This window comes from Coturnix japonica, chromosome 4 (assembly GCF_054131305.1).
Source record: "Coturnix japonica strain WE chromosome 4, WE-NBRP24, whole genome shotgun sequence".
NCBI classification, from domain to species: Eukaryota; Metazoa; Chordata; class Aves; order Galliformes; family Phasianidae; genus Coturnix; species Coturnix japonica.
Window position 1 is genome coordinate 12,138,234 of NC_140666.1, and position 21,866 is coordinate 12,160,099.

Consider the following 21,866-nt stretch of genomic DNA (forward strand, 5'->3'; position numbering starts at 1 on the left):
GGTGTGGAAGCAAACACTCGGTCTGATCCAGCACCAATCCTCCCTCCTACAACTCTTCCCCCATAGGATGGCAGGACTGGAGGATTTTGTGATCTCATCAAAGAAACCCCACATAACACCCATACTGACCCCCAGTGCTCACCCTCAGCCAGATGATAGCAGCACAAAGATGCATATGAGTGTCACTGCTATTAAATGAGGAGCCAAGATGTTCAAGTACCCACAACAACTGGCACTAGCAACATACTCCCGGAACCTGGATATATAACAAAAACTCTTCCCTTGTTAACATTCTCTGTCCTTTCACATACATGCAAGGCTTATCACAGACCATTTTTCTCATCTCTCTTCAAGACAAACTAACATGGAAACAGATTTTTTTTGCAGAGTATTTTAATATTATTCCTGTAAGTCAAAGCAATCTGAGCTATCATCTCACTTACTGAAGCTCCTTGCGCTGCCTCCAAAATTGCATTCTTCTTCTAAGAGTGCCTCATTTCTTTCTTCCTATTTGTTTATTTTTTATTTCTCCTTGCACTTAGGGTGATTCAAACTCCTGCCTGCCCTTCCAGCCTGGTGCTTTATTACTCTGCACCTCGGTAAAGAGAAAGTAAACCTCTCTGCTTGATTAAATGATTATGCTAAATCTTCGAGACCACAGGAAATGAGCTGAGTTTGTTAAAAGGAAATCACTAATATTTCTTTTATCTTACACAATCAGTTTAAGGGGATTACCTAATACATCTGTTCCATATACCACACAACTCAGACTAAATGACAGACAAGTCTCAGGGAAGAAAACAAAGTCATCCCACTTAGAACACTACAGTGGTTTATGAGAAGAGAGAGGTAAACATTCAGGTGGACAATAATATATCAGTTTGAACCCAAAAGTGACAACCGTGGAAGTCTGAGGCCTGACTTCTGCTACACGCATGGCACCAAATACAACAGGCTCCTGCCCTGCACATATGGCTCCAGCTTACTGTTATCACAAAAGTACTGTTTGTTCATGCTAACAGCCTACCCCTGTGCCTGGGAGCAAGGAACAAATCATCAGCTGCTCCATAATAGATGCCCATAACATCCATGACTTGCTGTAATTTGAGGGCAATATTAATAAGGTACGGCAATTACACAAGCAAACATGTTTATTTCCACTGCAGATGGGACTTAATTTCCAACCTGTTGCTGTTCTGTACGCAGGACAACAAGTACCAAACAGGGAAACACCCCTACTGCTGGCCTAAAGTAATGGACAGTGGTGGCCCATGGGCAGAACGTGACTCTTATCACAAAACACACAGCTGGGCTCTCCTGCCAACAGATAGAAACCAGTCCCATCTGTGCTCAGCTATCCATCATGCATTTAGGCACCTATGGAAGAGCTAAGTGCATCCATAGCACACTGCAGAAGCGTGATGACAGAGAAAGACGCAACCCATGGCAGGTCCATGGGAAGGAGGCATAAACACAAGATGGAACTCACCGCAGACACTTTGCTGATGACGTCCCTCGCAACAGCAAGGCCTTGCGCGAAGGTGCGGGCTGCCACAAATGCTCGAGTCACTTGGAGCTTCAGCTTGCGTGGCACGTCCCCAAAGGGCTTCAGCTGCTCCGTGTACTTGCTGACACACTCAAGGTACTCATCCGTGAAGTGGTACTGTGGGTTCACCAGCCGGAACATACGCTCCAGCAGGCGTGCCCAGAAGTCGTTGAGCATCTCCTCTAGGTTGACATTACCACCCAAGTAGTACCGCTTCAGTTCCACGAAGAGGTCCTTGAACAGCTCTGAGTTCTGCATGTACAACCGGCCATACGTCCGCACAAACATGTCGTTCAGTGACTTCTCTGCGTTCTCAAGAAGCTCCTTGAAGAACTCTAGGAAAGAACAAGAGAAGCCATGGTAAATGTTGGCATCGGGTTAAGCGTTTGCTTAAGTGCAGCACAAGGAGACCCAGACAAAATTGATTTTAAAATCATTTCCATATCTAATTTTCAAATAATTTCTCAAAATCCTTGCTTGCTTTTCATAAAGCCAATCACCCTTGAAAACCACTCTCTAAGTCCTCCTGAGGTTTGGATGAGTGAAATACCTTTTGATCCATACTAAATATCACTACAAAAGTCAGCAAAATGGAAAAATATTAAGCAGTTTCTTATGTTACCACTCAGCCATCTTGAAAAATGTCATTCTGAAGCCCCAAACTGTCCGAAAGTAAACCATAAAAAAGAAATGCTCTAAAAAAGCTGGTTTAAACAAACGCATCTTTCGTTTTAATTACTGTCAGTTCATTTTCTGCAACAATGATAAACCGACCTCAAAAACTAACAAGTTTAGTACATTTTTAAGAACAGAACCAAAAGCCTACCTTTGTGTTCTTTCTCCTCTCTTTCAACTCTGTCAGATCTCAGGGCAGGGCCTGTCTCTAATTATGTAATTGGTTCTGATTGCAGACAGGACTTCAGATGTTTGTGGCAGTACAAAGAAAGTGCAATTAAGCCAGAATTTGCTCAAAATCCAAGGGCTAAAGGCTTGACACTGACAAGAAGGCCAAGAGATTTTTCAGCTGACAGAGAACGGCTCTGGGTTTCATGGCTTTCAAGAAGCAAAGGCCAGCTTCAGTTCAGTGTTTTGAGAATACCAGACAGACTGGTGCCAGAGAGCAGCCACTGCTGGAACACCGTCACGGCATCGCGGCAGTGACGCACACATCTCTGACGCCAGCAGCAAAGTGACCCAGTGACATCTGGCACTCTGCATGCATCTGTCAGGTCAATTTAAAGAACATCCCCCTCCAAGTCAGTGCTGCCAAAGATGCAACGCTTGGGTAAAGGCTTCATTTCCGAAGGAGTGAGGTGCAGATACTGCTCAGGGCAAACTGGACACTGCAAGTAAGCTGATCTTCATCAGCACAAGTGAAGAGACAATCTGCTCCCTTCTCAGTGGCAGCAGTTCAAAGGGGAAAACCCAGCATTTAGTAGGTCTGATGAAAGATCACCCTATTTGACAATCTTTGCCTTGGATATCCGTCAGATCATATAAAATAATCGAGGAGAGATTCACTAAGCTTTTTAGGCCATTTTGGAACACAACTCCACTTGTATAGGTACAGGAGGGAGTTACAGCAAGCAAGTATAAGTACCACAGGGACTTCCACCACGTGCTGGTGGCCAGCATACACTCCTCACAATTGAAACTGTCTCTGCCCACACAGCAGGACCTGCAAAACTCTAAGGAAAACAAAAGCTACAGTCCTGCTGGTGCTCATCCATGTGCTCCGAGCACAGCAGGACACTGGCACCCAGGGCGCAGCCTCAAGGGGGGCCTAGGGAGAGGGTTATTTTATGCATGCCACTGCAATTGAGGATTCTGACCTCTGCTTTTCTATGACTCATATTCAATAAATATTTTTTAATAAAACATGCCTCTGTTGGTTTTTTTTTAATCCTCAAAGGAGTAATGTTTAAAGCCAAAAGTTGTTAGAAGGAGGGGGTAGAATATTTTGGCGTGGTGTGAATTTAAACCTTGTTAAAATGTATTAAAGTATGCTGAAGTTCAGATTTTAGTCTTCAAAGTGGTCCAGTACAAACAAAGACTAACACAGAAAACATTTTCTGGAAAAACTGAAACATTCTTCGAGTTCCTGACGAACAAAGTCATGGGGCTTGGTGGTTGACATAGCTGTATATAATGCAGCCTCTTAGGAGCACAAGAGAAATGATCCAGGGAAGAAGAGATTGATTTCAAACACCCGACACGTCCTCTGTCCAATATCAGCAGGAACCTCCACTTTCGTTCCCATGACTGGCATTTCCTCTCCAGGAAGATTTTTTTCTGTTGAGTTTATACTATAGAGATTAGCTTGGTGTATATTAATTTCTAATTCACTTAATCATTTTGAAGGCTCACTTCCTTCCTCAGCTCAGACCTTTTAATATCACTAAATAAGCTGTTTACTTAAACACTTTCATACCAGGCACAAGATCTGGCAGATGCATCAGCAGAACCCTTCAGTAACAACTGTATTTCAAAATGACATTGATGTGAAATCTACTACATATTTCCAACCATTGGTCAAAAGGAACCCAACGCAGCATTTTAAGCCAAGAAAGTAATCTCAAGCAATACATCAATAGTGCCATAACCAATTCATTCTCCTGCCTAGACTTAATTACTGGTTATGCTCTGAACTGAAAGTTGAATAAACTGATTCAAGCTTTAGAGCAGTTCATTCCTTCACAAATTTTAATCCGGGCTAAATCCAGGTATGTTCATTCATTATCCTAAAAAACAAATAAAGGGGGAAAAAAGCATAAACCTAAATAGTTGTACAGATCTGTGCACCCACAGCCCTCTTGCCAACAGCTTTTCCTTGCCTAAAAGGAAGGTAAATAGAGGAAAGGAAAGCTTCCCACCAAAACCAGCCACTCCTGAAAGCCGCACATCGTACGGCTGAAGGAAGCACCATGCAGGTGCAAAGCTGTTGGTTCTGGCTCAGAAGCCAGCAAACCATTCTCACAGACAGAAAATACACGTTCAAATGTCACTTTCCAGTTAAGAAGTGGAGGTGGACAGATGAGTGCGTGTCTGCAGGGCTGGCACCCATCCTGCAAAGCCTCCCCAGCACATCCCAGGCCATGTAGGCTGGGGTCCATGGGCCCCACCGGGTCTATGGAGGGTGCTGGGTGGATGTGAGCCCAGGAGGCCAAAAGAAAACAGACACCAAAAGTGTGACGAGGGGTCTTCCCTCTCTCCTTGAACAAATCAGTTTGGGGCAAAAAACCAGCCCTTTCCCTGTGCAAACCAAGGGTAAAGACGTCTGCAGCAAAGACAGGATAGTCCAAAAGTCCTTTTTATGACTTAAATGCTAATCTGACTGGTAACTCAGTCTGTCTCATTAGATATTAATCCTCCCCTTCACAGAAACAAGCTGATTAGCAAACGCCAGCATAACCCAGCATTAACCTTGCCACCACAAGAAGAAAAATGGCAGATTCCTCTCTTACGTCTTGACTGTTTGCTGGGTAAAATAAATGACCACCTTTCATTTGTATTAGAAGTTGACTTGTTCTCAAACAAAGCAAACACACAAAGGACTCGGTTGCTTATTTTACAGCACTGTAAAAGCACGTTTTACAGCTGTGTTGCAAGCAATCTGTACTCATTAAATTATCACTCTGACAGGCTTCCTGTGAAAAGCTGTCAAATGCAAACATTTTTCACAGACGACAAATCATAGTTTGCCAGTGCTCTCTGAGACTCTGCTATCCAGAGAGATGTCAGGCTCGCTCTGGCTTCCCGATTATCTTGTTTAAACTCAAAGACCAAGGGGTGGCCCCCGGACAAAAGCAAGCACACAAAATCAGGCAGGGTTTCACCAAATGATCCCCAGGAGCAGCAAAGTGGTTTTCAAGCAAATCCAGCACATCCCATCTCCCTGGTCTCCAAGCTAACAGCAGAGCACAGAGAGCGTTGGGGCTACAGGGAGAAAACTGCTATTTTACTGGGTCTAATTCTCACAAATTACATCACAGGCACATGCCAGCAAGGCTGTGGCACAAGCCAGGACACAAGCAGCAGGACAGAGAGCAGGCAAGGTGCTGAGAAGAATGGACAGCAGCACCACATTCAGGTTGCACAAAATTAAGGGGCAGCATCTGAGCAACCTCGGCTGAGACCCACTGATGGAAAACCACTTTCTCACTCAGGACAGCTCCAGCAGGAAGGGAGTAGGGCTTGGCCATGCCATCCTCTGATGGTCCCAGGGCTGCCATTTGCAGAGCTGCCCTATGGCAGCAGCCAGGAAATCTTTTCTAACCCCAGGATGAAACTCTGCAATTTGTAAATAAATCCCCTGCACCCTATGGACTTGGCTGCTCAGAAGGAAGATGACATTTATAATGCAATTAACTTCTCGAGATAGAAAAGGATGTAATCTGCAGGCAGGCAGTCGACAGTGCCGGGCTATGTTTATTTTTTAACACGTTTGAATTTCAGTGTAGAATTTCAATGCCAGCACTCAGGGGAAAATCTAGGATGTGAGGAAAAAGTAAGAAAGTCTGGACACGACGCATCTGATATTTCTGTAACGAGAGTCCTGGAGGAAAAGGAATTCCTGCTTTTAAACAAGCCCTTCCATAAAACAAATTTCCACAATGGGAAAATTTAACCACAGTTACTTGGCAATTTCCTTTTTTCAGGTAATACAAGCAATCACCTGTTTGTAGCTTGAGGGCAGACCAGCCCCATCGGTAACCCAGCACCTCCTGAAGGTGCTTCCACATTACACTGGATTCCACAGCCAGAAGAATTCTAAGCAATCTCCCTTCCAAGCTGAGGATACCTCAGCTATTTGAAGAAACAATCACCCCACCCACTGTAGGGCACAGGGCAAATTCCACCTACAGACCATAAATCCACTTCCTTGGAGTTGTTTTTTGTTTTTTAACATTGAGTTCACAGGTCTCGTCTGAAAATATTCTCAAAGAGGAACGGATGTAGCATTTTCCTATTCCTTGTGCTAACATTTTTCAATATTTAGAGTGGGATTTTCATATTAGATGGCTTTTGGATGGGGAAAGCCCTCTGCTGTACAGTACAGCCCTACCTAAATCAAAGGCAGCTCATGGAGATTAGAAGAACACATCAAAGGGGCTCGCTGCAGTTCAGCCACAGCCCATTTTGGTATTTCCCTACAAACACTGGTGAGAAGGGCAGAACTGCCAGCCCGAGCTGCCTCCAGCACCAGCACAACCTCCATGCCCCAATCCAGGAGCCCTTGGAGCTCAACCCAGAGCCGCTCACCCTGGTGTGCGAAGTTTTGCTTTTAATTTCCATGTTGCACAGGTGCCCCTTTGTTGGCAGTGTTTGGGTGTACATGTGTCTTTCCAAACCAGGGCTACACCACATGTTTCCCTTCCCAGCAGCCTTCAGACACTTTAAATTTCCCACGCATCAGGTTTGCTTATTTTATAGCCATGTTTTCAACTGGCCTTAGGGTTATTCTGATGAAGATTTCTGAATCAACTATGCAAACTGGTAGACGTACAACTATCCAGCACACCTTAAGAAACAAATAAAACCAGGTTCAAGCACACGGAGGGAATATGCTGTATTTTTATGGGCACAACTAATTAGTTTTAGATAATTTTCCACCCACTCTTTCAGGTATACTCTTAATATGTTGTCCAGATTATGATTAATTAAGGACTGTCTGCCTTAGCGAAACCTTTAATTTGCTTGTCTGTATAGATAATGACGTTTTCTAGTGTACGCAGCAGAGTGCTGCCACAAAGAGATTAATTATACTTTCCCATGAAATGGTTTACTCATAAAAAGTACATAGCAGCAAGATGGATTCCCAGGCAAACATCCTTGCCCAGGCCACAGCACAGAGGGGCCATCCCCATCCCCTTGTATATAGATGCATCTGTGGATGCAAAGCCCACTCTAGTGCTCCTCCTATGATGCAAGCAGAATTCACATCAGACAGATAGAAGGGCCTTGGGAGGAAAAGGCACCAATGTTTCACAGCTTCTTTCACCTCAAAGTTGAAGCCATTCACAGCTATGCCACCTACTCTAAATGTGCCTCATTACTTTTAATACGCTTTCACTTCCTTCATTACATATATCACATTTGTAATTTCCACCAGGGAAAAACAAACCATAGCTTAACAACCTTTTTCCAGAAGTGCTGAGAAACCGATGAATACATAGTGTTAACACATTTATTGAATATGAACTCAGGAAGGGCAGGGCAAATCCACAAGCTGTTCCTCTGTCCTGTTTTCAAACATGTGTTAGCACTTACTGACATGGGAAGAACTCTTCCGCATAGTTAGAAGAAACACAGGCTTAAATCACACCAGTGTCACAGAGACAGCCATGATATGTGAGCCTCAGAGAGCTGGGAGGCACTGCCAAATCTCCCAGAACTTTGCTTAATTATTCAAATGCTTCAAGACAAAAGCAACAACTGGGACACAACATCACAGAGGGGAAAAAAGAGAAAAATGGTCATTTAAAAACAAACAAATGAAAAAGATTTCTTCAACTTCTTGTTTCTGGTGGGCCCAAAAACATTCATCTGTACCCCAGGGCTGGCAGGAGCTCAGAAAAGCTAATGCTCATCCCAAGAGCAGTGTTATCACACAGCGAGCAAACTCAGTAAAGGAACAGAAGCAATGAAAGAGGTGGGGTGCTGGGGGGGAGAAGGCACTGAATGGTATCAAGATTACCCTCTGTGATTCAAGAAGCAAACAACATGATTCAAGAAGCAAATAACAGCACATCATGTCCTACTCCACCTAACACCCATCCTAACAATTAGGAAAGCAGAAGTGCTCTGGTCCTTTCTTGGTGCATCCTGAAGGACAAACACAAGCTTAATATCCTCCTCACCTCCATTTCCAGGGACTTTCCATGCTCATACTTCCTGCTCTGGACCTGCTATAGTGGTTTTACCCACCAGTAGAACATCCTTCATCCCAAATTCCTAACCCAGCAACGACAACTCAACACCACCTTCCCCAGCACTACTCCCTTACTGCTCTCTCTCCCTGCTGTCCTCCAGTCTCCTCCTGGCTAATTTTCACCACACCCATTCCCCTGTTATTTCCCAGCTGCTTTAGAACTGCTGGTCCAGCTGGTACCAAAACACCAACTTCCCACCCCAATGCAGCTGTGAAAATTTGAAGCAGAGTCGCTTTCAGATGCATCCTGTGTTCCTTGATAGCTACTAGCTGAAGCACTCAAGGGTATTTGACTCGTGAATCTTTTTCTAGGCCTCCCTTCCTATGACTGCTGTTGAAGAGCCTGAGGAGAACCTGTGCTGCTTAGTAGCTGCCAGCTTTCTCGCTCCTGTTAACATAAGTTCCCTCTGTCTCACATTGCACTGAGCTCTCCCAGGCAGAGCCAGTGCTCTTTTTCACCCAGTGTGCAAACAGCTGGATGCTAAGGTACATGTAACACTGATAAGGCTGAGCAGCACAAGCCAGCTCCAAGGGAATATCATGCTCTCAAGCCCACTGCAACAACCAAATGCCACCTGCTACATCAGCTTCCAGGGAGCAGCTCCCCATACTACACAAGCAACCAGAGCCTGCACAATCGCTAGGTGGTTTCTTTGTGCAGGAAGGAGGAAAAGAGAGTTAATTTTAAACAGACAAACAATAGCTCATTGACAAGTTGACAGCAATTAGTAACCAGAGAACACCAGACACGTTTCCTGTAGCCAAGTACAAAGCGTGCGGCCCACATCATTGTCTTTTGATAAAAAGCAAAAGCATAAGAAAAGTTTACCTGCAATCCTAACGGCAGAACTGCATGCACCTGAGATGGCAGAAAGAATATTATCTGATTCCTCTAAGCCCACATGGAAAGTGGTCTTGCCCATAGCTGAACCCTTCACTCGGTTATAGAAAGCTCATCTTTTTCCCCTTCACCTGTGGGGCAAGAGATTCCCTCTACATGGGGCTTCCTCCCCCGGTGATGCTGTGACTTCAGGAGCTTTGTGAGCCTCCCAAAGCAGAGGTCGGCTCCCCCTCAGTGTTAGCTCAGCATTGTGAACCTTCTCAAAGAACAAGAAGAAAAATCATAGTGTTTTTTTGTACCTTTTTAAAGATCTCCAGATGGAAAGGAGCCAGCTACAAGAATAAACAAACTTCCAGGGCAGAGAGAGCAGAGAAAGCAGACAATTTGCTTCATTATTGTTGGCGTGAGTGGGAAAGTGCAAACAAAAACCCACAAGTGGGATTTTCTAAAGGAAGTGTGTTGGTGGTTGCTTCCCTTCTGCTTCTCCTAAATCACTCCATCTGTACCCCAGACAAGCACAAGTCCAAAACCAAGCCTGAAGGACCAGCTCTCAGCAGGAGGCAATGGATTTCACTGCAAAGCTTGAGGGATCATCCCATCATTCTCCACCCAGGCTGGTATGTGAGGTTTTGTGACCATCCTTTCTAGAGGGGAACAAATGAGGCTGCACCTTCTCCTACTCTTGTGTGGCAGCAGATAGACCACACCACTAAGTCATTTATATGTTAATGCAAGGTTCTAAAGGCAGAGCTGTCTCCTCAAAAATTGATTCAAAATACACACAGCTCTTGCACAACAGGCATTAAAGGCCCACTGCATCTCCAGTGTCCTTCTGCACAACTCCTGATGCACAGGGACTCCTGAGAACAGCCTTCTGAAGATGCCACAAACATGGGGTACCCTGGCACAAGAGCAGGACAAAGCCCCACTTCTTTGCTCTTGCGGGCAGTTTCTGATAAAAGAGTTAATGTGACAGTAAGGTCCCAAAAGGGCAGTTATTTTGGTCAGGTGTAGCATCCTGATTATCTGCCAAATTCTAACTTTAGGAACCGGACAGACGCAGGGTTCATCTTTCACTGTTTGTCTCCGCTCTGTCCGGAGCAGTGGGAAGGAGACCACCAAGATGGAGGACAGAGAGGAAAGGCCTCCATGAAGGGAACATGCCTCTCCTTTTCCCTTGGGACAGCAGCTGGATCTCCTCCAGCAGCTGCCTGCACCCTATGCATAGAACAAAGCAATCCAAATGCTGTATGTGAGCTACCCACCATCTACAAGGGGACAACAGACCAGAAAAGTTATGTCCTACTCCCACCTCTCAAAATCTATGTCACACGTAAAAGCCCTGACCTACCTCCAGCCCATAAGAAATAACCCCACTGAACCCAACCTGTGGCCCCACGTGCCCCTTGGGGACCACTGCCCAGCTCCTGCTGCTCGGATTCTCTTTCTTTCCGCTTGTTGTCCCACAGGGGTTTCATTTTACACTTTCATATTTGTTTTATCTTTGATACTAATGGAAAAGTCAGGGGGCAATAGGGAGGAGCAAAGCAGAAATGGGACACTCAGCATTTAATAGCTTCCCAGATGCCGGCTGGGGCTGAGTAGTTTTGTGCTCAACCTCTTGTTGCTGGCGTACAGTGAGCACCAAGCCTGTTGTGTGTTTGCCCCTTGGGTATAATGTTCTTAAATACCACTGGAGGCAAAATCTTGCTTCCCAAAAACAGAGCACTCTGAAGAAAGAGACAGAACTTGGTTTAAATGCAGAGGCTCGCTAAATGCAGAGGCAACAAACCAGCCAGCATTTCACAGCAGTCATTTAGCAGTCCCTCTGCTCACAGGGTTTTAGGGATTTGCTTTCCCCTCATTTGCTGTGCAATGAACCTAGAAAACAGAATTTCTCCCTAAAACAGGCTTGGCACAACAGTGGGGTCTTCTGAGAGATTCAGGAGGCGTCTTTAATAAAAGCAAACAATTCAAAGAACAGCTTATCTAGGAAGAAACAGGATAGCAGAAATGCTAAAGAAGAGTTATCTGCTGCTTCCTGCCCGCTCCAATTCCTCAAAACAGCTGAGCCCAATTTCTGTTCTGGCCTTCACCAGAACCACTGCCCCCAGCATGGAAAACCTCAGCCTGAAAGGTCAGTGGAGATGAAAGTTCAAGCTTAATAGAAGGGATCAAGCATTTAAACAATCTTAATGTCACCATTAATCCTTCTAAAATTATTAATCCTTTGGAGAGTGGAGGGGCATTAAGTGGTAAAGATGAAAAAAGGCTGCAGCTACTGCTGTGCCATGAGATGTGGTTACTCTGCACAGCTTCCTCCATGGCAGCTCAGGACAAACATCACATCAGAGCACTCGTCCTGCATCCCATGGCTGTTGTCATATAGGGAGATGCTTATACGGCCAGGGAACGTCACCCACTAATTTCTCAGTGAAGCCTGTAAACGTGTATCTGACATCACGTATACTAGGGGAAAAAACACCAAAACCAGCACATCCTCACTTTAAAAACATTTAGCAACAGAGTCCAACAACTCCCAAAGCACATATTCCTTATTAGAAAAAGAATTTCCCTTACTGCTGGAAATATGTACCTTTCTGCTACACGGAGGCTGGGCTAGGTTTAAATTACAACAGGAGAAACCCCGAGGAGCATACAGAGCTGTGCTGTAAGCAAATATTTAGACAGGATATATAAGATATTGGACTCCAAAGCTCCGGTCTTTTCCCTGTGTCTGCAAACCAAACACACACAGAAGAACCTGTCGCTGTACAATTACATATGAGAAGCTGTACTGAGTTGTGGCCAGCCATTTGGGGACTGGTAATCAGAAGCTTGTTATGTGCTCCTGATTAAGAGGAGATAATCCATTGCTGAAGCACACAGCTTTGGTGTCAGATAGAGCAATTCTGGCAACTGTTCCAACATCACGTCAAGAAGCAGCTGATGCAAAATGCTCCCAAAGCCACAGGGCACTGCCGCCTCCATCCAAGGACTGTCCTTTTACAGTGGCAACTGCTGCAAAGGTCAAGCACATAGCAGAGGCAGCACAGATTTGCCTCTTCTCTTGGACCTGAATGTCAAGGCTAAGAGATTAGCAACCAGAGAGTCTGCACCAAAGATTTCCAGAGAGCTGTGGGGTCATGGTTTGCTTCTCGCTGTGAGAGAGCTGCTTCCTGGAGTGTCATCACTAAACACAGTGATGTGACCCTGAGAGGGGAGTCAGTGTTCCATTTGCTGGGAGTTAAGTGAATTTAGGTCTCTGCAATAACTCATCTTTGTCTGTTCAGTCCAGCTACACAATGTAGATGATTTCTCATTAAGCAGAGGAGGATGCATGGCTCGTATTCTGTCAGCTTTATTTTCATTCAAACAGATCTGGCTACTGGTAATGAGGCAGCCCTAAAGAGTTCCAAATGCTAAAATAGGAGCAAGGGGCCACGCAAAGGAAGAGTTGTGGGAGGACTGTGTGCTTGCCCGAGAGCTCAGGGCAAATACATGGGGCTAGATCATCTCCTCTTTTGAATTGGACATGTTGCACCCAAGCAGCTGCCAAGCCACCTCCTCCAGCTTTGTGTTCCAATCACCTTTTTCTTCCCAGTTATTTCAATTTATTTAAACTGAAAAAAATGTTTGGAGTGCACCAAGATTTAAAGATACACCCAAAACACAATCACTGGGGGGCAACAAACATCTTAAAGCAGTGTTTCTCCCTGTCTCTGTTCCATCCACAACTATCCCTTACACTGGTTGTGTAAGGGATTAAAAGGGGTCCTTGCAGAGCCTGTAGAGGACAGGAATGCCACATATTCAGGGCAGAAAAGTCAGACCAACTCAGTGAAGCATTGGCAAACTGGAGAACTGATCCAGAAGGAGAAAAAGGAATGTGCCTCTGCCACAAAAGGACATTTGACAAGAAATCAAACATGCAAAGCAAAAAACAAATCGTGCATGACCAGATTGCTGAGCATTTGAGATTGTAGAAAGGAAACAACCACCACAAACAGCCTATCAGACCCTAGGAGGCAACACAAACACACCAAATCAAGCACTGAGCTCCAGAAACTTGCCATTTTTTGCAGGGAATCTTAAGAAAGGGCTGACAACTTGAGGGGGGGGACTGCTCAGCCACCACCAACAGCACCCTGTGAATGGGGTGCAGTCAGCCACCAGGTGACTCGGACACTGAGATGGAGGCAGTCCTGATTAAAAGTCTTCCAGGAGGTAAATAGTGGAGGATGGTAATCAGTTCATTTCTGCTTCCACCCCAGGTAAGATTTAAAAAGAAAAAAAAAAAAAATAAAAATCCCTCAATCAGTTTTGTCTACAGCAAATGAAGACTTAGATCTGATATTAACAAATGCTCAAAGATGGGAGCGTCAGGCTTGGGGACAAGGTTAAGAAGTTGCTAATTCTCCTTCATTAGTTTCAAACAGGGCAGAGAAGTATGCTTCAGGGGTAGGCTGGGCACAGCAAATCTAGCTTCTAGGAACAGGATCACTCTATCCGCTTCCAAGTTTGCCTTTCAAGGACTCCCAGGATTAAGATCAGAGGAGCCACAGTGGTGAGAGCGGCAGCGGGCACACTGAGAGCTGCTGATGGCAGAACCAAGCTGTGCCAACAGAACAGCTTTGCAAGGCTCCCTATCAAAGCTCCCCCAGGCTGAAGCACTGTGCTTTGAGAGGGATCCAAACTTAGTTTAATGCCCTCCTCTTGTCACACAGTCCTGTAGCCATCTCTCGCCATGAAAATGAGAAGACAATCAGAGCAACATGACTGCACCATGTCAGGGATGCTAATATTGTGAACTGAGCATGCCCTTTGTGTTCAGTGCAGAAAGCCTCGTTGTTCATTTAAGGTGAAGCAGATGCTGTTCCTCTGGTCTCTTTCAAAGGGCTTATCTATGGACTGGATTTCATTAAGTGCTTTGCTCTCTATTTAATAAGCTTGCAAGTCTAGACACTTTGGTTCTCTCTCTATCACCCCTTTGGTGTAGCAGCAGGTAGAGACAACAGAGGTTTAAGAGGGAAATACTCAGCTAGTAGATTTAGATGCTATCAAGAGGATTGCATAATTTCACTTTGACTCACTGCAATTTCATACTCAGGGACCTTTTCTTTCTCACAGGTGCCAACTTCTTTTGAAGGAAAGGGGCTGCTACTTGCTGCAACAGCAAAGAGGAAGTCCCTGGGAGGTTCAAGGCACAGATTTCAGAGTGTTGGTTCACATGGATTCTCTACTAACAACCAAACAAGGGAGAAAAAAAAACCTGAAGAACTGTGCATTGGAATGACCCTCTGCTAGCAGATGGCAGTGATACAATATGGACACAAAACAAAGTCCTGACAACCAGTCCAGTCCACCTAACTCATCAGATACATTCACTTGCATTTAGGTGTCACCTCATCCCCACAGCCAAGGGCAGCCCATCCAGGAGCAAGCATGACACTAGGGCACACAGTGAATACAGGACACTGGCACAGGTAAGTGCCAGCTATTTCAATAGGGAGTTTCTTCCATCAGGCTATGAGGAGAGCACAGCCCTCCTGCTGATCCGAGGGCAGCACTGAGACCAGACATTTGCTTATCAGTCAGCAATTGGTGTCATTTGAGCGATGGGAACTCAGCCGAGACTTTGTTCACTTTGCTTCTGACCCTGCATCACACTTGAACCCTCGGTTTCCACACAAAGACATCTCTGTATTTATTTATTTGCTGCTCTACTTAGCCCCAAAGGCTAAGTGAGCTGATACAAACCCTGCTGGTTCATAACAGACTGGGAAAGATCTGCATTTTTGTGGATGGGGTCTGTGAGATGTGCACGTTACAACCACATGCACTGCAGGGATATACAAACAAACTCGCTGCAATCTTAAGTTGACAGCAGTACAGTTTTTTGGAAGATTAATCAGAAATAGATCTCTCTTTAGGAAACAAACAACTGTAATCAGCAAATATTTCTCTCACATGGGATTGCAAAACAAGCCATGCACTACCCTCACCACCAGAGCAATGAGTCATGAACTTCCCCAGCAAAGGGGGAGGCAGAGCAAAGCAACTGCACACAGAACAACAGGATGGGAATTCTTAGCATTCTAAGCAAAGGAAAGTAAGTTCAAGGTCTCTGCACTCACCATCAAACTTCTTGTATCGGGAACTAAACATCGTTTGTAAGTGATTACTAAGCTCTACGACGGCGTTTCTGAAGTCATGTTTGCTCAGTTGACTGTATCTCTCTTCCATTTCTTGAGTGCAGCATGTGTAGGCTTGTGAGCAGACTTTCAAGTGGTCGCCTTAAAAAGAGAGAAGAAAATACTCTAAGTTAGAGGAATTCCCTTTGTGACACAAGGAGGCCAGTGTGCGAGGTCCCGTTGTGGCACCGTCTCCAGAGTGTTTTAATTACTTTCAGTTCACTCAGTTAATACATAATACACCACATCAATGACACTGGTCCTTTTTGAACAGAAAAATCCTTTTTTCCTTCTCCTTCCTTTCAACTATCACTGAAGTATTCTAAGAATCAAAGATGTCACTGATATGAAAATCAACTTGTTTTATCTAACTGCTTGTGAAAAGACTTTACATTTCCCAGCTTTTCATTTTACAGTTTTCTGTCATCATCTTGGGTGAAACTGTGTTTGTTTTGCAGAATTCAAACATATTTTTCTTCCTTCACCCTGAAAAACAGCTCTCATAAAAGCCTTATGGCTCAAGATTGCTTGGCCAGAGGAATCGTAAAGGGCTCCAGTGTCTCCCTTACCCCTGAGTGCCTCAGCATAAGGAGACAGATGGAGGGAATTCCACTGCAGGTCCAGCAACAACCTCCAGCACTGCTGGAGCTCACCAAGACTGACCCCAAGAGCTGCAGGGCACAGAGTGTCACTACATACCTTCTGAAGAGCCACCCTGACTGCTAAAGCATCAGAAAGGTCTGCAGTGAATGAAAGCTATTTTTGCTCTGTGAAAAACAAAGTCAGACCATGATCGATACAACCAGATCTGGCCCACAACTGCATGATTCGCCCAGCTACCAAACCTTCACACCGCTATGTGTGACTTTCTTGCCTAGAAATGTTGGCCACTCTCCTTCCAGACCACTTTTCAAAAGTGAAAACCATACATATTAATTAAACACACACACACATTCCATCTCTACGACTGCCCTCTCCTAAACCAGTTTTCCTTCTGTGCCACAGGATTTGTTTGTTTTCTCAGGCATTACAGAGAGACCTTGACCAACAGATAATTCTGCCACAACTAATTTATTGCACGAGACTGTCTGCTGCTCAAAGTCCGGCACAGAAAACAGCCCTGCTTAGACAGCCTTCAGAAAACAAAGGGAAAAAACCTCACTGGCTCTTTAGATACTCTTTTTTTTTCCCTCTTTTTTCTTTTCCCCACATTTTTGCACACTCCTATTTCTCCTAGGAGAATGACAAGCACACTGCATGAGGACTAAGGCACGGTGCTCATGAGACCTGGCCATACAGAGTCTTCCTCCCCAGCCATCATTCAACCAAGCAAATCCCCAGGCAAGGCCACGCTATTTCACTTTGCATCCCTTTTGCTCCAATTCCAATACGTGACTAAGCCTCCTTGACACCGCAGAACACAAATAAATAGCAGCAAAGTGATAATTACTGCTAGAGCAACAGCTAAACTTGAGATGTCAAACCCATTTCATTTTAAAACACTTGAATTTTTCATTTTTTCTTTCCTAGGTTTCAGATGGGAATATTTTACCTGACACGCACTTCATGATTTCAGTACCATTTTCATTAAGCGCTTCTTCCCTTGGTGATTACAATTTACATACTTGTAATTCTTTTGTGTTGGAAGGGCAAACCTCTACCCTACTTGGCAAGCTCAAACCTACTGTCAGCAGGATTTCTTTTTCTTCACTGCACTTCAGAGACGCTCCTGAAGTTGTCCACAAATGCCTCGGTATCCCCAGAGCAGCAGTGCCTAACAACCACTCCAATTTAATGATTGATTAAAAAAGCCCAACAAACACAAGGAATGGTTTTTGTATCTATTTACGCTACTAAACTGAAGTTAACATCTCGCCTATCTGACAATGCCTTTTTCTATTAGATTAACCTGCTGCTTACTCACCACTGCAACAACTTTTGCCTGTGAGGTTATAAACAAACTTAATATTGATCGGATGCCTTCGAAAAAGAATTACATTGTTTTACATTTCAGAGTATTGAATCGGGAGCCAACATTTCAAAGCGAAAAAAAGCAACGCCTCTCTTTAATCCCTTTTGTCTCAGATTTGCATGGTGCTTCTCCAGTACGCACTGCAAAGCCAAGCAAGAATACTACTGATAGGATCTGCACAAGCCTGATTTACTATTTGGTTGATCATTAACAAATTACTCTCCAAAATGCAACTCGGGCATTCAAAAATGAATGACCAAGCAATCTAATTATGGAAGATATTTCTCGGTCATGTCAGCACTATGTGGTCTTGGCTTGTGATCAAGAATTAGCTCTGTCTGGAGCTGAGGTGCTCCTGCTACTGAGTGCTAATGCAGGGGAGGATGGACTGTGTTGCTCAGTGGTAAATATAAAACCTGAAAGTTTAGGACTGTGGACTGCTTTTATTGAAGCTTCATTATACCACAGTGGAAGATGCCACTGAGAAGTCACCTGAAGCCCATGCTTTCCTATGGGGAGGCTTGTTCCTTAGCACCTCTGTAACAGTGACTGAGTGAAGCAACAGCCAGTGGTAGCTTGTGAGGAACCTCATTTCTGACTCTCGCTTCACACCAGCTCACAGGGCTCTCTGCTTTTTCCATATGGGCAGCACCCATATGCAAGGCTTACTGCCATGAGCAAGCTTCACCCAGAACACAGCAACGTAGAGCTCAAACCAAGATACCACTCTTTGGTCTTCCTGCTGGCAGCAAGAGCTCCTCTATGAAAAAGGAGTGAAAAACTAGGTATTTAGGCCCACTTAAGCAGACATCTAATGTTTATGTATATTACATAAAGAGCACTCATTGTGTGTGCTCGCTGTCAAGGACACATTTGGCAATAATTATTTCTCAAGTTGATACTCATCAAACAATGCCCATACAAGGCAACCCTTCATCTACTGTTGAGTGTTAAAGACTCCACAGCTTTTGTAATTTATCACCATATGAGCCCAGCAAAATATAACTCTGCCACAGCTTCCTTTCAAGTTATGCTTTTATTGGATTGTTTGTCAGGGTTTGCAATCATCACATTGAGGGCTGTGTGGCAAAAAGAGCTTAAGTAGCAGTGAACTACTCTAAATATCTACTGCACATGTACACCATACCTGCAACTTGTCAAGGACTTGTGGCAGATCTTTTCCATAGCCTGTCACAGCAGGACTTTATATCTATTTTATATTACACACATATAGAGAGAGAAGCAATGGACCAAAACTAGAAGAGAAGATTAAGCTTGCTCGTTGGCTAGTTAGCAATACACCTCTAGGGAATGGAACAGGGGTTAAAGATAGAAATGCAACAGAACACAATGTCACCATCTGCAGATCTAAGGAAATGTGCTCAGAAAGGTAATCTCACAAACTTATTATTTAAGCCATTACAGAAATGCCACATTTAGCAGGCTCTAGGCACATGAAGTTTTTTCCAAATCAAGCAACTGCTATGCAACATGTTGGAAAACATGTTTTCATCGAATGAGTAACTGTGTAGTACGAACTCAGGGGCTCCATTATCTCAAAAAGCAACTCCCTTCACCAATTTTCCAAGACCTTTTCAAATGTTGTTTCTGGACTCCCAGGCTAAACATGCCATTCCCACCCTGCTCCTCACAGCCCTGACCAAGTTCATACTTCAAGTATATCTGGCTGCAAAAGCAACCTTCAGAAGCCATTAACTGGGAGGCAGAGGGGTGTCACCTCTTGAAAACTCTCCTGTGCACAGTCTAGCCCTTCACTGTAGCTCAGTCAAGGAGCCAAAAGCACTTTATGGTCAGAAATGTTGCTGTTGGACTTGATTCTTGTGTGCAAAAACCCAGGCTGGTGGAGCATTTAAAAGGCGAGTGCAGCTCCAGGAGGGGCACACAGGGCCACCAGCACCTCATCTTATACCCCACCACTGCCCCTCTGGTACACATCAGTTCGTGTCATCTTTAAAAGAGCTTTATGACTTCCTCTGAATCTACTACAAAAGGAATCCTGGACTGTAATGCCGGACTCTAATCCGATTTCACACTAGACTTACATTCTAATTATCACAGAATATTAGGCTTCCACCCATCATATATAATTGACATGCTACAGAGGCTTTACAAAACCCCCAACAACGATGACAAGAAACACTAGCATCACCCTTGAGCACAGCTCTGCTGCTCCGGCCCCATTTTAACAAGGGACAAAAGGAATAAAGAAAAATGTGAGACTGTGATTGACTCCTGTGGAGTCATCGAGAAAGACACAGCTATCGAACCATCCGCCCAACCTGACCACCTCTAATTGCACCCAAAATACCAGAAGCCTGCCAGTTTTCCTGGCTACAGGGGCAGGGGATGCTCAGCACCTGCAGAACAGCCCGTAACACCTGTGAGCTGTCAGCAGGGCTGTGTTGCTCCCATCGCTGCTTGTGATGCTTTTAGATACTTGCTCACAAAAAGTGCTATACAAACATGGATAGCACCTTGTCACAGTAATGTTTTTAGGCAAAATTATACTGTTTCATATAGTAAGAGGAGGAAAAAGTCCTGCTCTAGGCAATGCCTGACACCCAGGACAACCCTACTGCCTTCTCCTGGGTTGTCTCACATACAAACAACGTTTGAAGGCACGCTTGTTGCCTGGTATAAGCAGCACACTTGAATTTTGAGTGGATGGCTCTATCTGTGCTTTCCTTTTCCACCAGTTGGTCAGACTTCACTGCTTGCTTTAAAGCAGTGCTGCTCTGGCACTTGTGTTTATTTTCCTATGGAGAATACTCCTGCAGAGATGGTCGCGTGCCAGGAAGGAAGAGATGTAAAACAGCATTGAGATTCTGCTAACAGAGGCAACGCATCCGCCACAGCCTACAGAGTTAGAAACTTCTGAGCGGGTCTGACCAGGCTGGGACATTCAGACCACATCTCCCTGACATAGAGAATAGCACACAGGGCTATTTCCAACCTGAGTCACAATTTCAAAAAGAGCTTGCACACTTCAACCACCTCTCCATATCTTCCACATCGAGCCCTTTCACAGCCCGAAGAACTCTCTATCCATCCAACTCATCGCAGCTGTCTGTCTGCCCACCACATCTTCCAGCCACCCAGCAGTTTTGAGACCAGAAGTCATCCTCATGCAGGCCAGTCTCTCTCAGTCAGCTCTGAAAGCTGGTTATGAAAGTAGAGCAATTTGGCAGTGCATGCCAGTGTGCAGAGTATTTAACATCCCACTCAATTAGCAACCGTTTTATATAGATGCTTTATTTGCCTTATTAATATTAAAGCCACTTGTTTCCTATGCGCTTCCACTTAAGTTATTAATCAATGTGTTTCGGTTTTTTGCTGATTACTCTAATGGCACAGAAAAATTCCCCAGACTCACAGAGAAAGCTTATAATACTGAAATGACTTTTTTTCCCCCCTTGCAAACTTGTCAAGCAGGCAAAACACACTCTTTGATACCCAAACCAAAGCCCTTTCACCTACGCTTAACAACAAGTGAACTATTTTCGGTCAAGCTTTACTGCATCTGTTAACTCAGCTGCTAATCCATCTTGCAGGCATGGGGAACGCCAGCACACACAATGCCTCGGTGACATACCTCCCTTCAACACAACAAATAACTCTAATTATTTCCATCGCGCGTACCTACAGTTACTTAAAATATCATACACAACCAAGGTCTGTCTGGCTTTTATTTTTCCATTTTGCTTTGCTGACAGCTTCAGGTTTGCAAATTTACTGCCAAGAGGGTCAGGGACCGAAAAGAACAAGAGAGATTTATGTCTGTGTGCGCACATTAAGCCAAATGCACATTAAGGAGCCTTAATTTTTGTTCAGGAAAGAGCAACTTAGGACACAAAGAGGTCCCTTGCCTTCCAGCCACTTGAGGCCAAATGTCGATGGTCATGCTTGTCTTCTGGTCAAAGAAGCATGGCCCTGAAGCAGAGTATCATTAAGGCTGGAAAACACCTCCAAAATCACCAAGTCCAACCTCGACCCACCCCTCACCATGACACGTCCCTCTGTGCCACATCTCCATGGTTCTGGAGCACCTCCAGGGATGGTGACCCCACCAGTCCCTGGGCATCCCTGTGCCAGTGCATCTGAGAACTTTTTTTCCTAATATCCAACCTGAACCTCCCCTGGCACAACTTGAAGTCATTACCTCTTGCCAAATGCACCCGAGTAATCAATATTATACTAAACACAGGGATGTTCATGAAGAACCCAAGCCTAGGTCAACACTGATGCCAACATGAGAGATTTCAGGGAATCCCGGGCTCCTAATACAGTTCTTAAAACCAAAACAAGATGAAAGCCTATTTCCCACCCCCAAAACATCAAGAATTAACCCTGCTTTGGGCAAG

General features: G+C 44.6%; 1 protein-coding gene across 1 annotated transcript in view; it reads right to left on the minus strand.

Annotated features, from left to right (window-relative positions):
• The window catches only part of GPC4 (glypican 4), a 64,413-nt gene that overhangs the window by 23,287 nt on the left and 19,260 nt on the right, over window positions 1-21,866 (minus strand). Inside the window, exons 2-3 of the mRNA XM_015860354.2 lie at window positions 15,456-15,614; window positions 1,490-1,881 (exon numbers count right to left, since the gene is read on the minus strand). Coding sequence (XP_015715840.1) covers window positions 1,490-1,881; window positions 15,456-15,614 — 551 coding nt within the window. The remainder of the gene's footprint in view (window positions 1-1,489; window positions 1,882-15,455; window positions 15,615-21,866) is intronic.